The sequence below is a fragment of the Triturus cristatus genome, chromosome 11 (assembly GCF_964204655.1).
Source record: "Triturus cristatus chromosome 11, aTriCri1.1, whole genome shotgun sequence".
Classification (NCBI taxonomy): domain Eukaryota; kingdom Metazoa; phylum Chordata; class Amphibia; order Caudata; family Salamandridae; genus Triturus; species Triturus cristatus.
Genome location: NC_140594.1, coordinates 173,644,586 through 173,657,828, shown reverse-complemented (window position 1 = coordinate 173,657,828; position 13,243 = coordinate 173,644,586). Strand labels below are relative to the sequence as shown.

Genomic DNA, 13,243 nt, shown 5'->3' with positions numbered 1-13,243 from the left:
TATGCCGGCACAAGCAGCTGAGAGGGGGTGAAGCAGCCCCAAATGTATAATTGTGAGTGGGGCCATGAGGAGGCAAGTTCAGGTGACACAGGCCCCTTAGGCAAAGCCTGTATTGCTAGTGTACACTTGCCCACACAGGGGTAGGGGAAATGTTACGGCAATCTCGCCTCACAGAGGTACGAGCGCTCAGCTTTCGAGGCTCACCCTGCCCAGTATTTCAAGACTTCCCGCTGTGCCGATAACGCGTGGGCGGCAAGCTAGAGATGGGACAGGATCATATGAGCGATGAACGCTCCACCCTGCCATGGTAAGGAAGGCAAGTGAGGATTGCTGGACACAAATTGGGGGAGGCTCACAATGCTGGCACAAGTAGCTATGGGGGGGCAGTCTCAAATGTATAATTGTTAGTAGGGTCATCAGGAATCACGTTTAAGTGACACCGGGCCCCTCAGTCAAAGCCTATACAGCTTATTCACACTTACCCATGTGGGTGTAGGGAAAACGTTATGCAAGGCCCTGTGGCAATCTCAGCTCAAAGAAGTGTGTGGTATTCCACCTACATTGTCATGGTGATGTTTATATTTGTAAGTCTGCATGCTATGTTAAAATAGAATCTTTCTGATGTCATGGAGTATTGTGCATGAAAAGGTTCTGATTGGATTCAGTTACTTGACTATCTGCTTGCTGATGGATGGGATCTTCTCTCTTGGAATAAACCTTTTAAATTATAATGTTGGAGTGCTGGATTTATTGTGCAGGATGCTTCAAAGTGCGAACGCGGTTCAGGACACTTTACTCGTCCACTGGCATTATTCACCGGATTGCCTCCGCCTCATGCCCTAAAATTACCGGCCGGCCCGTGATGCTTCTACACGTGGACCGAACTCCGACAATCTAACATCCGTGGCTTTACTAAGATTGCTACATCTGATCACGCTCCTGGATTCACCTTCCCTCCCTTGAACGCTCAGTTGTCCCGCAATTGATTCCTGCGTTGTCTTGCCTTCTGGACCCCATGCCTTGACTGAACCTCTGACCGCCTAAATTGGTTGTCTTTCATGCGGCTTCCAGCACTATCATTGTAAATTATGTGACCATTTGTCCTGATGACGAACTGAAATTAATCAGGTTGAAACGCTGTCGACTACCCAGCACAGAACCTTGGTGCTGTAGTGGTCAATTTACTTTACACAATTTACAAACAATTTTGTACATACTGGTCTCTTTATTGACCACTATTTCATATAATATCCCGCCGTTCACGCTGTTTTCCACTTTGTGTCACTGCGCCGTCACTTGTCACTAGCACGCCCAGTGCCCACTTGTGTGTTATGGTCACCATACACTTCAATTGTACAGTAGTGCTGTTATAACTACCTGCAATTACTAAAAACCTTAATTTCATTCCTTCCATTGTGGTCTTCCTTTGTTCTCTTTCCCTGGTTTCTATGATGTATGCTGTTTTTCTAACTGTCCATGCTAAATGATCCCCAGTTGAGACATTGTTACATTTTTATACTAATTACCCGGTCTCACCTGGGTTAAAAGGCCCTACTCCTGTTATCATTGCCTTGAGATTGCGAGACAGCCTTGCTCGCTCTGCCCAGTATACAAAGGCTTCCCGCAGTGCACATAAAGTGCAGGCGGCGAGCTAGAGATGGGACAGGATCATCCAAGCGATGAACGCTTAGCTTCCTGCCTCCTGAGCACCCACGTTGGGTGCGAGATAAGCTGCAAAGAGCCTTCAGTGCATGGGTGTAAACGTTATAACAATCACTGTAAACACAGTAAGAATAATAGTAACGGCTGAAGTACTGATCTCTGTTGTGGAGCAGCAGAGAAAGAGAAATTGACATGGCCTTCAGTAATTATATAGGCAGAGGCATGGCCTGATTGGTGTATCGCGGGTGACGACATGTGGATTACTGGGAAATTTAGTATTTGAAATGTTTGAATTTTAATTGACTTCTGTGAAAATATGTTAATAAACACCGAAGAGAAAGCATAATCTGAAGTCCCAGGTCCTGACATAGAATTAAACACCAAAAATGAACTTTGTCACTCATGCCCCCTGCCCCTCCAACAAATATCTTCTGATGCATCCGTTTGAATAAAAGAGCCACCACACACACCCAAAGTTTTCCTTCATCCACAAAATGTCCTGCAAACCTTAATGGAAAGATGGGTTTTCTACCAGATGCTGAAAATAGTGCTGCCACTTTACCATTTTTTTAATGGCCTGCCCAGTATTTTAAGACCAGGTTGGCAAAAAATTGGAAAAGCAGTGAGAGACGGTATTTTTTCCTTTCTGAAAACATAAACACAAAAGAGCAAATATATAAAGAACATACAAAAGAATCTGTTAAAAGATGTTTGGGAGCTGTCTTAATCGTTTCAGAATGATTATTTGAGGAAAACAAAGGAATAATTGCAAAGAATCTTGATATTTTTAAACAAATTATTTTCCACTTACCAGCAGCAAAAACTAAACAAATAGTAGCTCCTTTTTTTAAGATAGGTAGCAACCCTGAGATTATAAAACAAAGTGTGGAATTGGGGCTTACCACCCCCTTTGCCGCATGTTCATGCAAAATACAATACACCTTCTATGACCCTCCAAACTAGAATTCCAATCCAATGTATTTCTTTTAAATAAAACAATGAAATACAGTTCAAACCTGACACAGCAATTCATATACCTTTTAAGTGGCTGCCTGTGATAACACATTTCATTTTTAAACCACTTGCGAGGATCAATGGTAATTAGCCTTACGGGGTTTTCGTGAAACTGTGCCACCGTCGTCCTCAACAGAAGCACACTCAAGAAGTTGTCTCTGTAGGCTGACAGAATCGTGAAAGGGCGGGAAAAGAGCACCAGAAAACGCGAGATTTCAACCCTCCTGCTCTGACAGACTCGTGACGGTGTGTGTCAGGCAGCGCCGTCTGAATGTTCTGGTTGTATACGGATTAGCCCTACCTCGAACCACACGCTTACAGTGAAAAATGGCAGGGTATGGAAACTTTTGCAAAAACCTGTTACGTGTTCATTGTGCGTGTAACGTAAAGACGCAAACGTTCATGGAAAATATTTTCTTTTTTTTTTACTTTTCATTTCATAGTATAGCTGAAAGTAACTCGTTTTTCAATGCAAAATGCATTCCTTTCGGATGTGTATCCTGCTGTAGCTGTATTTCTTTAAAACGGGCCGGTGTTGGTGACTCATTCACATGCAGTCGGCCCGCACCTTCATAATGAATGCAAACTAGCGACTGCTTCATAGTGAGAGCACACGGTTGTTAACAAACGATAAAATTATCCGTTAAAAAGAGCGTGAATTTCGAGGAAAGTAGTACATTCCAGCATAGCTAACGTGGGCTGGTAGTCGTTCTACTTCGCCTTGTATCGTCTGTCTTCTAGTTTTATCCACGCTGTTGGTGTACGGCATTTTGTCCTTCTCGGTCGCCGTATGCGTCGTTCAGCTGACACTTGTTTCTGATTGGTGCTGCAGGACGGCTGTGCTGTTCTTCCTGAGGGCGCTGCTGCTTCCTGTGTGAGCCCAGCAGAGCCAGATCAGCTGAGCAGTAGCGGCAGAATGGTAGGCGTCGTTCCGTGCACAAGAGATGGGATTTCTCTAGGGAATGTTTCTCCCCTACTCCTTATGGACTTTCCGGGGGTCTTGGGAGAGCTAAAGATACATCGGAGATTCACTGGTCAGGTCTTGGCCTGCAGTGCTAGCATGGGCGCGGGGATGTAGCGCCTGTCACATGATCTGATTTTGAGCATGCATGTTATTCCATAACTGTTTCATAAACTGCAATTGTGCAGGGGCTCGGCCTCCTGATAAACATAGGATAAATAGGTATGTGGGTATGTGCAAATGGGCACTGTCTGTCCGGTATATTGTCTGACTTTGACCCTGTAATTGCACACTGTGCGCTGCACATATAGGAAAGAATGGTGTAGATATAGAAAGGCACTAGGTATCGCATATGATGATCCTACTCTGCAAACACGAAACAATCCGATCTGTATCCAATGTGCAAGATTCCATTGACTGGCTTCCGGGAGAGCATGTGGTGGAAATAAAAAAGCACTGGCTGTCAAACCATCCTACACTGACTGCAGTGTGATCCCAAGCATTGCTCATCCGCTCCAACAGTGCAGGGACCACTTTTCACCGCCGGATTGCATGCAACAGGAGCCGGGAGTCCCTATTTGTCACGTAATACCAGTAATGATAGGGCATGTTAATTAGCAGTACCTACAGACCTGCAGGGAACCAGGCGAAGAATAGTAACTATGTCGTCAGCTGGGATAAATTTGATCGTTCTGCCCAGGAATGTTCATACCATTTAACGTGCTTGATCAAATTCCATTATAGGATATTAGCCGTTAAGGAAATATATGTTATGTGTAATAGTACTAAGATGTAACTACAAGAACAAAAAAGTGATTGGTAGAATTCCTGAATTAATCTTAGTCACCAGTGATTACTCTATGCCGCATTCCAGTACATGGTATTTTTGCAACCTGTTCCACTACAGACTGGGAGCTAGCCATATGCAAATCAGGCTTGGCCCTGCTCATACACTCCATTCCAAAGTTGTTGATTTTGCTGTCGTAGCATAAGTCTAGCACAAACTGCCAGGTCATGTCCCTTCTGGACGGGAACCCAAACAAACCCTGACTAAGAGATGTTTGCACTTGATTACTCCCTGTCTGAAGTAGCACAGTGGACAAAAAATGATTGCCACTGGCTGAGACTTTTTCTAAAATATATTACTTTATTGTTTGATTAATAAAAATCATTACAATGATGAACATACAACAATAAAAACATGCATCAGTCGATTACTAAAATATTTACACATGCAGGAAAACGTTAACTGGGGTTCTGTATCATTGCTTACAGTATTTCCTCACACTCTTTTAAAACCAACCCTGGATACATCCCCTAAATATGTTAATAGCGTCAGGTATGAATGGGGGATGATGGAGGGATATGAAATTTAACAATAAATAGTTGATTAAAACCTAATCAGAGCCTATTAAGGATTACATAATCTCTTTAATTGCATGCTGCTTAGGTGTGGACTACAATAAAACAAGGAATCCTTATGATTAGAACACAGTTAAAACAGTGGTAGTTCATTTTGGTTTTAACTTCATGCTGAAAAGAGGGGCATGCACTAGTCTTTACTAAGGGCTACTGACAAGTCCACTGGTGGTCTAGTTCTATATATGTGGGTAAAGCCCTGCAAAAGATGGTAGAAACTTTAAAACCACGCAGAACAAAAAACAATAATAAGGTAGCGATGTGCAAAATACCAGATTAAGCTGCTGTCAAGTAATACAATGTAGTAACAAGTTGACAACACAGCGTATTTAGTGCTGCCCTGTGCAAATTAACTATCATTGACTCACTGGCTCTCTCAGTTTGCAAGCCTTTTTACTGCGCTTGCTACAAACATAGTGAACCAGATGTTAAGCATTGGATTATCTGGGTTCATAGAGGTAATGATGGCTTGTAGACGGGAGCGAACGCCAAGTTTGTTCCATTCACCCCGTAGCAGAATATTTTGATTGTTCAGGTGTGCTGGGCAAAGGCATACCACGTGCTCAATTGTTTCCTTACTACTCCCACACTCCCTGCACGTTATATTGTTGTTTGTACGGGGCCAGCCTGGTAGATGATACAGGAAGGGCCATTCTCCCATTTTGAGGGCCAAAAATCTTTTTTTCCAGTGCACTGCGTAGGTACATGACGAGTGTGGCACCACTACCCCTGCCTTGATTCCTGATATGACTGTCCAGGGGTGCTTACGTTGAACCAGTTGTGCTCTATCCGAATGAAAGGACCAGGATACAAGCATTCTTTTTGATTTACATTTTGAGAATCTGCTGGGATGGTTTAGAACTCCAAATTTCTTCAATTTCCAGGAGTTTTAAAGAGTCTTGTAGGTAACGTCAATATGATCGCCCAAGTAGACTGGTTGATATTTCCTGCCTCAAAATAGCCTCCAAGCTTCCTTCTCTGGACATGCGTAGCTTGTTACACAACTTAAGGAATACTCTTGCCCCCAACCGCTTGATGGTCTTGGAGACCAAACTCAAGTCGTATTTGAGCAGGGAATGAGGTTTTCTGAAGGTTCAACGTCTGCTCGAAAATTCCTGTTGTTATTTTTTTCACAAGTCTGTTATTTTTCCCCTGCATAATCTCCTGATCGTGGGAGAGATAATTGAGGGTTTTTTCCTTGATGACGCTTATTAGAGGAGTCAAGCTTGGGCCGGATAACTGCCTTGTGAAATTAGTGAGTGCTACCTGAATTGTCAGGGTTTTGGCTTCTACCTTGTCTCTGTGTTTTAAGAACAAGCCCCTTCTGTCCATGTGGATCCCTAAGTATTTGTATGAGGCGGCCCTGTCGATACTTTTGCCATTGTATTGCCATTCGCCACCTTGATATTTCCTTGACCCATATGTGATTGCCCTTGTTTTTAATAGGTTTAGTTCCAGCTCATTTTTGGTGAAGGTGTAGAGAGAGCTGATCGAGTAGTCTCTGCATTATCTAAAATAATGTTTGGTATAACTGGACAGAGAGTTCACAGCTGCAGAAGGGTTAAAATAGATACCAATCAAAACATGATGGGTGATGGTAGATATTTTTATGTGACATCCTAAGTCCTATAGGTACAATAAGACATAGATACTATGCTTGCGTCCCATAGACTCCAAGCTCCATCTCACTGCTTTCAGTACGCAGGTACTGCCAATCAACTTCACTAATTCAATTTGGAAGGGGGGAGTACTGTTGTGTCTCAACAGGGGTGCAATACTTTTTAATGGGAGATTACTGACACTTCTCAGCAGTAAACATTTACTCTGTGATAGTGAGTATCTGCACTTATATATTTCTATTTCAGGCAGTGACTGATGAGGAACAACAAGGCTCTATCTGACATTGGATGCTTTTGTTCCCATTCAAAGGGGATATGACCTCCCAATTCAAGATGGACTATTCCTTTTTGGAGCAGGGCCAGGGTTGAGTTTCACGTGGTTGCCCCATGCCTTTAGTGGCACAGTGGGCAAAAAGAAAATGCACTGGAATGTGGCCCTACCATTGTCAGTTGTTGAGATTTATTCTGTATCATCCTTTGCTGTTCTCAGATTTAACCATAAAATCAACTCTGGTGAAACCATTCGCTTTTATAATATCTCACTAAGCCATTTAATGTTCTCTGATAAAACAGAAAATAATAATTTAGTTTCTGTGTGTGACTTTTTATCAATGCAAAATGAAATTGTTCAGTGTTAATTGATATAGGATTTGCCATGTCATTCATGCCAAAGTTTAAACCTTTTCAATTGGTTTTGATGAGCGATACTTACGATTTTTGACATAGTGGACAAGATGTATCTTTCATGGAGACCTAGCCATTTGACGAAATGGCTTCAAGCTATAAAATAGTAATGTTATCTTTTAAATGAATGCTACCAATATGTTTTTTCAAATGCTACATTCATGTATGTTGAAATGCTTTGAAACTGATAATTCAATTGAAAGTAATAACACGCTGAAAATATGGACTTATTTTGCAGAATAATAACAAAAACTCTAGAATTCTTGTTGATTTGTATTTCAAATATGTTATCCCATTGTCTTCTTAAAATTTGAAAATGACTTCCTAACATTTCCTTCTGTAACATTAGGATTCATTAACTAATTTTTTTCAGAATCATTTGCTCAAGTCTAATTTTTTTCTGTTGCTTTTTTTTTATTTAACCTTTGTCATTTTCATGCTGTTTTCAACCCCCTCCCTTCCTTGTCTTCAATCAACACCTTCATTCCACTAAGGCTGGGCACAGAGTAAGTCGCTTCTCTTGGCTTCTGTTAGCACGAGTGATGGAAAAGCTAGTTTTCGGCATTATTTGTCGAGTCTTGTCCGAGTTCTGTGTCACTTAAAAATACTGGCAAGGACGTGCTCTACATTGATAGTACCAATCTAAAGAACTTTTATGTTTTATAATTATATATTTTTTCTATCTGCAACAGTTACTCAAGGCACAAAGAAGCTTTATAATACAGGAGCCAGAATACATTATAAAGTATCTACATTTCTGATGCAACAAAACTTTATTCCAAATTAGTGCAGAAAGAAAATAAACCACTTGGGCACATTTTTCTTTCATCACCAATAGTGGATTTACATTAAAACACACACACACACACGAATGAAGGCTAGGAGATAGCAGTTGTATACATTTTTAAAACCATTTTTGTTTGAAGTCTGTATTGTAAGTATGGCAACATCTGTGTGCCTTAGTTACATACATGTTGTCCAAAATAACAAAAAATATTGTAATTGGTTTGGAATCATCATTAAAGATTTGCAGTTGTTGCATCCCAAAAATGTGTGTGTAACATGTTTGGCTGCTCATGAATTGCTACATCTGTGTTCATTAATTCTGATAATAGCCGTCAAACAATAAACACAACTGGCTGCTAAAACCAATTCCGTATGAAACTTAGGGAAACGTGTTGCTAGCAAAAACATACATGTGACCAGCATATAATATTACAATCCCTCTCTGTCGTTCGTTGCTCAGCCTCTTTCTTTGTGAATTACACCATCCCGCTTCTTTATTGCCAAGTTATTTTATAAGTAAGAGTGGGATAATGCCCATCTTTGCGTCCTTCAACAAATAAAAACACAGACTTAGTGCCATACTAGGAAAACCTAACCTCTGTATTCGAGCCAAAGGTAAGCCTTGTGTTCTTTAAACCTCACACACCAGTAACGAAGCCTTGTAAATAATGAAAAAATCTTTTTAATATTTTGCTTTTCTCACAAGTTTGCTTTTTTAAAAAATAATACATTCCAAACCCGAACGCACCAGAAAGGCTCTTGAAGCCATTGGTTCCCGAGTTTAATAGGCTCGAAATCTAAAGGTTTCCTTTCCCGTCTTTTTGCTCTAGTCTGTTTGATCAGACTAGAATCTGGGAACAAATTAAGAGAAACCTCTTTTTAACGGAAAACAATATTTGTCTCGAGTATTGAGTAAGCGCCCTTGCGGCTAACTCATACGTTTTAAGACAGCAGACACCTTGCATCTAAGATGATCTGAAAAACTAAGGTTGAATATTTTTCTGCCGTTTAAATTGATCATCTTCGAAATTTTGGACGTAATCTCTCTGAAGTGAATGAAGACTGTATTGTCCAGATACAAAGCTCTAATGTTGGATACGCTTGTACATGAAATTAAGCAGAGCAATATAGAACACTTACCCAAGCATGCCTTTTTAGATCATTTGATAAAGCAAGTACAACCCATGCTTGTTAATATTTAGGCAAGTACTTGTCTAATTCATATTAAGAGCCCAGAAACAAAAAAAATTCACTCATTACGACTCCTCTGTTTGCTTCGTGCTTTGGGGAAAATAACAGATCTGAGCACGTTGACAGATGTGTGTAATTTTGCCTTCCTCTACCAACTGTGAAAGCACATTGATACTCAATACCACCATTTAATACCGGTCTCCCAGGAGTTTCTAAGAGAAACCATCTTGAACTGAAATTTTCCGTACAAGAACTGGATATTTTCGAGTGATGCTTCCACACTGAGGCTCTCCTAGAAAAGGATTGTGGGTAAAGAGCCTTGGAAAGTTATTGGCTATTCCACAATAACTGGCAATGATATAGCGCACTAGCCGCCAGGCATTCCTTCTATTAGATACCGTCCAGCATTTTCTTCATGAGCAAAAAGATATTCCTTCTCAGAGGTTTGTCACCACAGCTGGTTCTTCAGGATCTTTACCCAAGCTCAGTCCTAGCCTGGAAGGGAGTTGGCAATTAACACAGTCCTATCGCTAGGTTCTTCCCAGCAACTCTCATTTGTAGCCCCACCTTTTGGATAATGAACAAACTGACAGAGGGTCTCTATCATCAGCCAATAAAGAGCTAACTATACCACAGAAGTAGAGAGCCTCCCGACTCCAGTGAGCACTCTCCGCGTTATTGCAACCAGAGGACATGCCAAACTGGTTCCTATTTTCATTTGTGCCAGGAGTTGAGGACAGGACATCGATTTTGTCTTCAGACTTTGATCCAGAGCAAGACAGAAAAGATAAAGAGGAAGAGAAATATAGAATAACTGTGACCAAATGAGAAAGCAGGTTTGGAAAAAGAATCTGCAATGGTGGGATTAATAGGAAGTGAAGGATGCTGGAAGAGACTTGATGTGGAATCAACAGCAGCACCAGCAGCAGGCTCCTTAGAAAAACCTTACGACCCTGCACTTTATTTCACAAATTAAGTACTACACGAAGTTATCTGTCACCTGAGTTGAGCTTCTGGACTCTTAACTGAAGAATTAAGAAAGTTGTACGTTGCTTGTAGATGTGTAAAAAACACTAGAAAAAGAGCCCCACTAGTTTGTTGATGTTTCTGAACACTCCTCAACCCAAACTCCATTAACTTTGTAGCTTTCTGATAGCACTTATTGAAGTTTTGGATAGTGTCAACAGACCTGGAAAATATTTAGTTGCTTTGAAATGATCTTGTTGTGAGTCGTCTGCACTGTCTTGGAATGAAGACTTATTACTGCAGCTAGAGTGCATGTGCTGAACTAGAAACAAAAAAATGCAGCCAAGACCTGGTCCCTGGGGTTCCATGGCAGTCCCTGGTTATTTGGCACCAATTGTGTTAGTTGTTTACCACTGCACCCCAAATGCAAAAATCCGGTCCTTTGAAGGCTTTGCTCCGTGCTTGACTCTCTTTTCATTCTGGTTCCACTTTCACTTTCACCTTTGGATGGACCATCGTACTAGTCTTTGTCAGTGAAGACCTTTTGAGAGCCTTACAAGTATGCACAACATGAGTGGCTTCTACAGCATGCAGTATCCCCAAAACCTTTCATGGAAAAGACTTTCCTGATCGCAACCTGAGGCTTGTCCAGATTGGTAAACCCATTTATGTCCTTCATTTTTCCTCCGCCAAAGGGTCTCTAACGAGCCCTTGAAAACACCAGGGATAAAGTCAGTTTCATCAAATCGGGCCAACCTTAATAATTCACTCACCTCTCCATCCCTGTAGATGAGCAGTATACACAGAATAGTAAATAGATTGTCTGTGCCCAACTTCCCAGAATGTCGTTGTTGATTGTGTCTGGTAAGATCTTCGAATCTCTAACAAAGCGGTCCTGTGAAATTCAGGTGTTTCCTCTTACATGCTTTACAGGCACGATCTGGCCTATTCATGGAGTCATTTGCTTTTTGGCAGCAAATGGGCCCTAATCTTCCTCTCTAAATTGTTTATATGCCTTAAGTGCTCAGATCTCTTGCATGTCTTTTATCAGGTGATGGGTGATGTTGGAGGTTTGGAAGACGACTTCTGTCAAAGACGTGTCTTAGTTCATCAAATGGGTCTTGGATTTCAGTCCATACTTAGAGCCATTGTTCCAAGTGCCTCTTCTCCACTTCTTACTGTCTGTGTACCTTTGTCTAACTTTTGTTGCCCAAAAGTGTTTTGAAGTATCCTTGAATGTCTCCTGCATCTCCACAATGTTGGGTGAATGAGTGCTTCAGTTGTGAGCTCTTAGACTGAAGTTGAATGTGGATGATCTTCATGGTCGCAGATGCTGTCTGTCTGAAGGGGCATTGGGTCGCCACCTTGATTTCCTGATGAGATTGTCAGCTAGGTTCATGCATTGCCCAAGCCTGTTATCTCCATTCTGGTCATTCAATAACTGTTCCCTCTACTGCTGTCTGGACAGCTGGTGAGAATAAGCTCCTTTTACAGAAGGGTCATGCATCCTGTACCGGTTAACCAACTTGCACACCTGTGAGCTTCGTTCCTTGCAGCTCACCCACCCACTAAAAACTCCAACAGGAGAACGAGGTGTGTGTTATAAGAAAGGACAACCATGAGTATATAAAGGTAGAGAGCATGTACTGAAGAGCATAGCTTCTGCCAATTTTTCTTTGAAACAGCTAGCATTAGGGATATACATTTCCAAAGCAAAACTCGCTGCAATGGGAAACCTGCCAAGTTGTGGGGCAGTGACACACCTGAAAGTGGACTTGGGATTTGTCAGGATTTCTGGGGTCCCTGAGAATTATTATTTTTAAAACGAGGCTCTAAATTACACCTGTAATAAAGTACCCAGAATGCTTCCAAAGGAGAAATCACCTGGTCTATATGGAACAGTTTCATCTTCTGGCCCCCTACGTCCTAAAGCAGTGAAAGAGGCCAATTTGTGATATACAAAACAGGATGCACTTGTCACTTAGGATGTTTCACTCCTCTCTGCCTTCTGCTAATCACTCACGCAACCATATGCTGGTGCTTCCTTCTTCTGGGTTTTGTGAATGTCTCCGCATAAACCTTGTCTGCAGGTGACATACTTACTTTGCTATGCATAGTGCTCATTTACCCTGCAAGGTCATGTCCAAGCTATTGACATTCCCACTTTAGATATACAATTAATAAGAAGTGCCTGGTCAAAAGACTTGCTAAACCCAAATGTGATCTCTGTTTTATGTCTTAGGTAGTGAGTGAATGGTGCGGTGGAACTTAAAGACTGAGAAGGCTCTTTTTTTCCCCCGTGAAGGTGCTACTATTTTGTGGCTGTAGATGAACGTGTATGGAAGCCAGCACTTAGTGGAGTGTATGCATCGCCGAATCCTTTTAACTGCAACCTACAACCAAGAGCAGCATGCCATCTTTACTACGTCAATCTGAGATCTTTTTTTATTAGAGTAACAGCAAGGCGTTCCATGAATGATTTTACCCACATATCTCTAGGGCTGATTTATAGTTGCTGTAGAACTAAAAGTGCCAGAACACTGACAAAGAAAGCCAGTCTCATAAAGTTTCGATTAGCTACCAGAAAGTGAAAGTTTCCTGTCTACTCTGGAGACAGTTTTCCTACTAGTTACAAATTAATCCAACTACCACAAAATACGGCCTCTGCTGAATTGATGCACTACCAAATAAAAAAGCAACTTTGCTAAACAATTATCAAGCTACCATAGAGCAAATTGTGGACCTTCACCTAAAGAGAGGGCTTTCCTGCCACCCAAGAAAGTTTGTCTCGCGCATTATGCGTTGTCTGCCATTGGTAATTTACCAAGCAGTCTTCAGTATAGGAAATCCAGTCAGTGCCGTTCAACTTAGGGGCCGATTCCGATCTCGCTCGGAAGGGCTCCGAACGCCATCTGGCGGGAAAAAAGTATGAGTCGGACGC

At 41.6% G+C, this 13,243-nt stretch overlaps 2 protein-coding genes across 2 annotated transcripts in view; one reads left to right on the top strand and one right to left on the bottom strand.

Moving 5' to 3' along the window:
• Positions 1–2,879, bottom strand: part of RAD9B (RAD9 checkpoint clamp component B) — a gene marked incomplete at its 5' end in the record, with an annotated part of 711,521 nt that extends 708,642 nt beyond the window's left edge. The window contains one exon of the mRNA XM_085632854.1: positions 2,774–2,879. Within this exon, the coding sequence (XP_085488980.1) occupies positions 2,774–2,879 (106 nt within the window). The remainder of the gene's footprint in view (positions 1–2,773) is intronic.
• Positions 2,880–2,927: 48 nt separating this feature from the next.
• Positions 2,928–13,243, top strand: part of VPS29 (VPS29 retromer complex component) — a gene marked incomplete at its 5' end in the record, with an annotated part of 58,956 nt that continues 48,640 nt past the window's right edge. The window contains one exon of the mRNA XM_085632853.1: positions 2,928–3,011. Coding sequence (XP_085488979.1) covers positions 2,928–3,011 — 84 coding nt within the window. The remainder of the gene's footprint in view (positions 3,012–13,243) is intronic.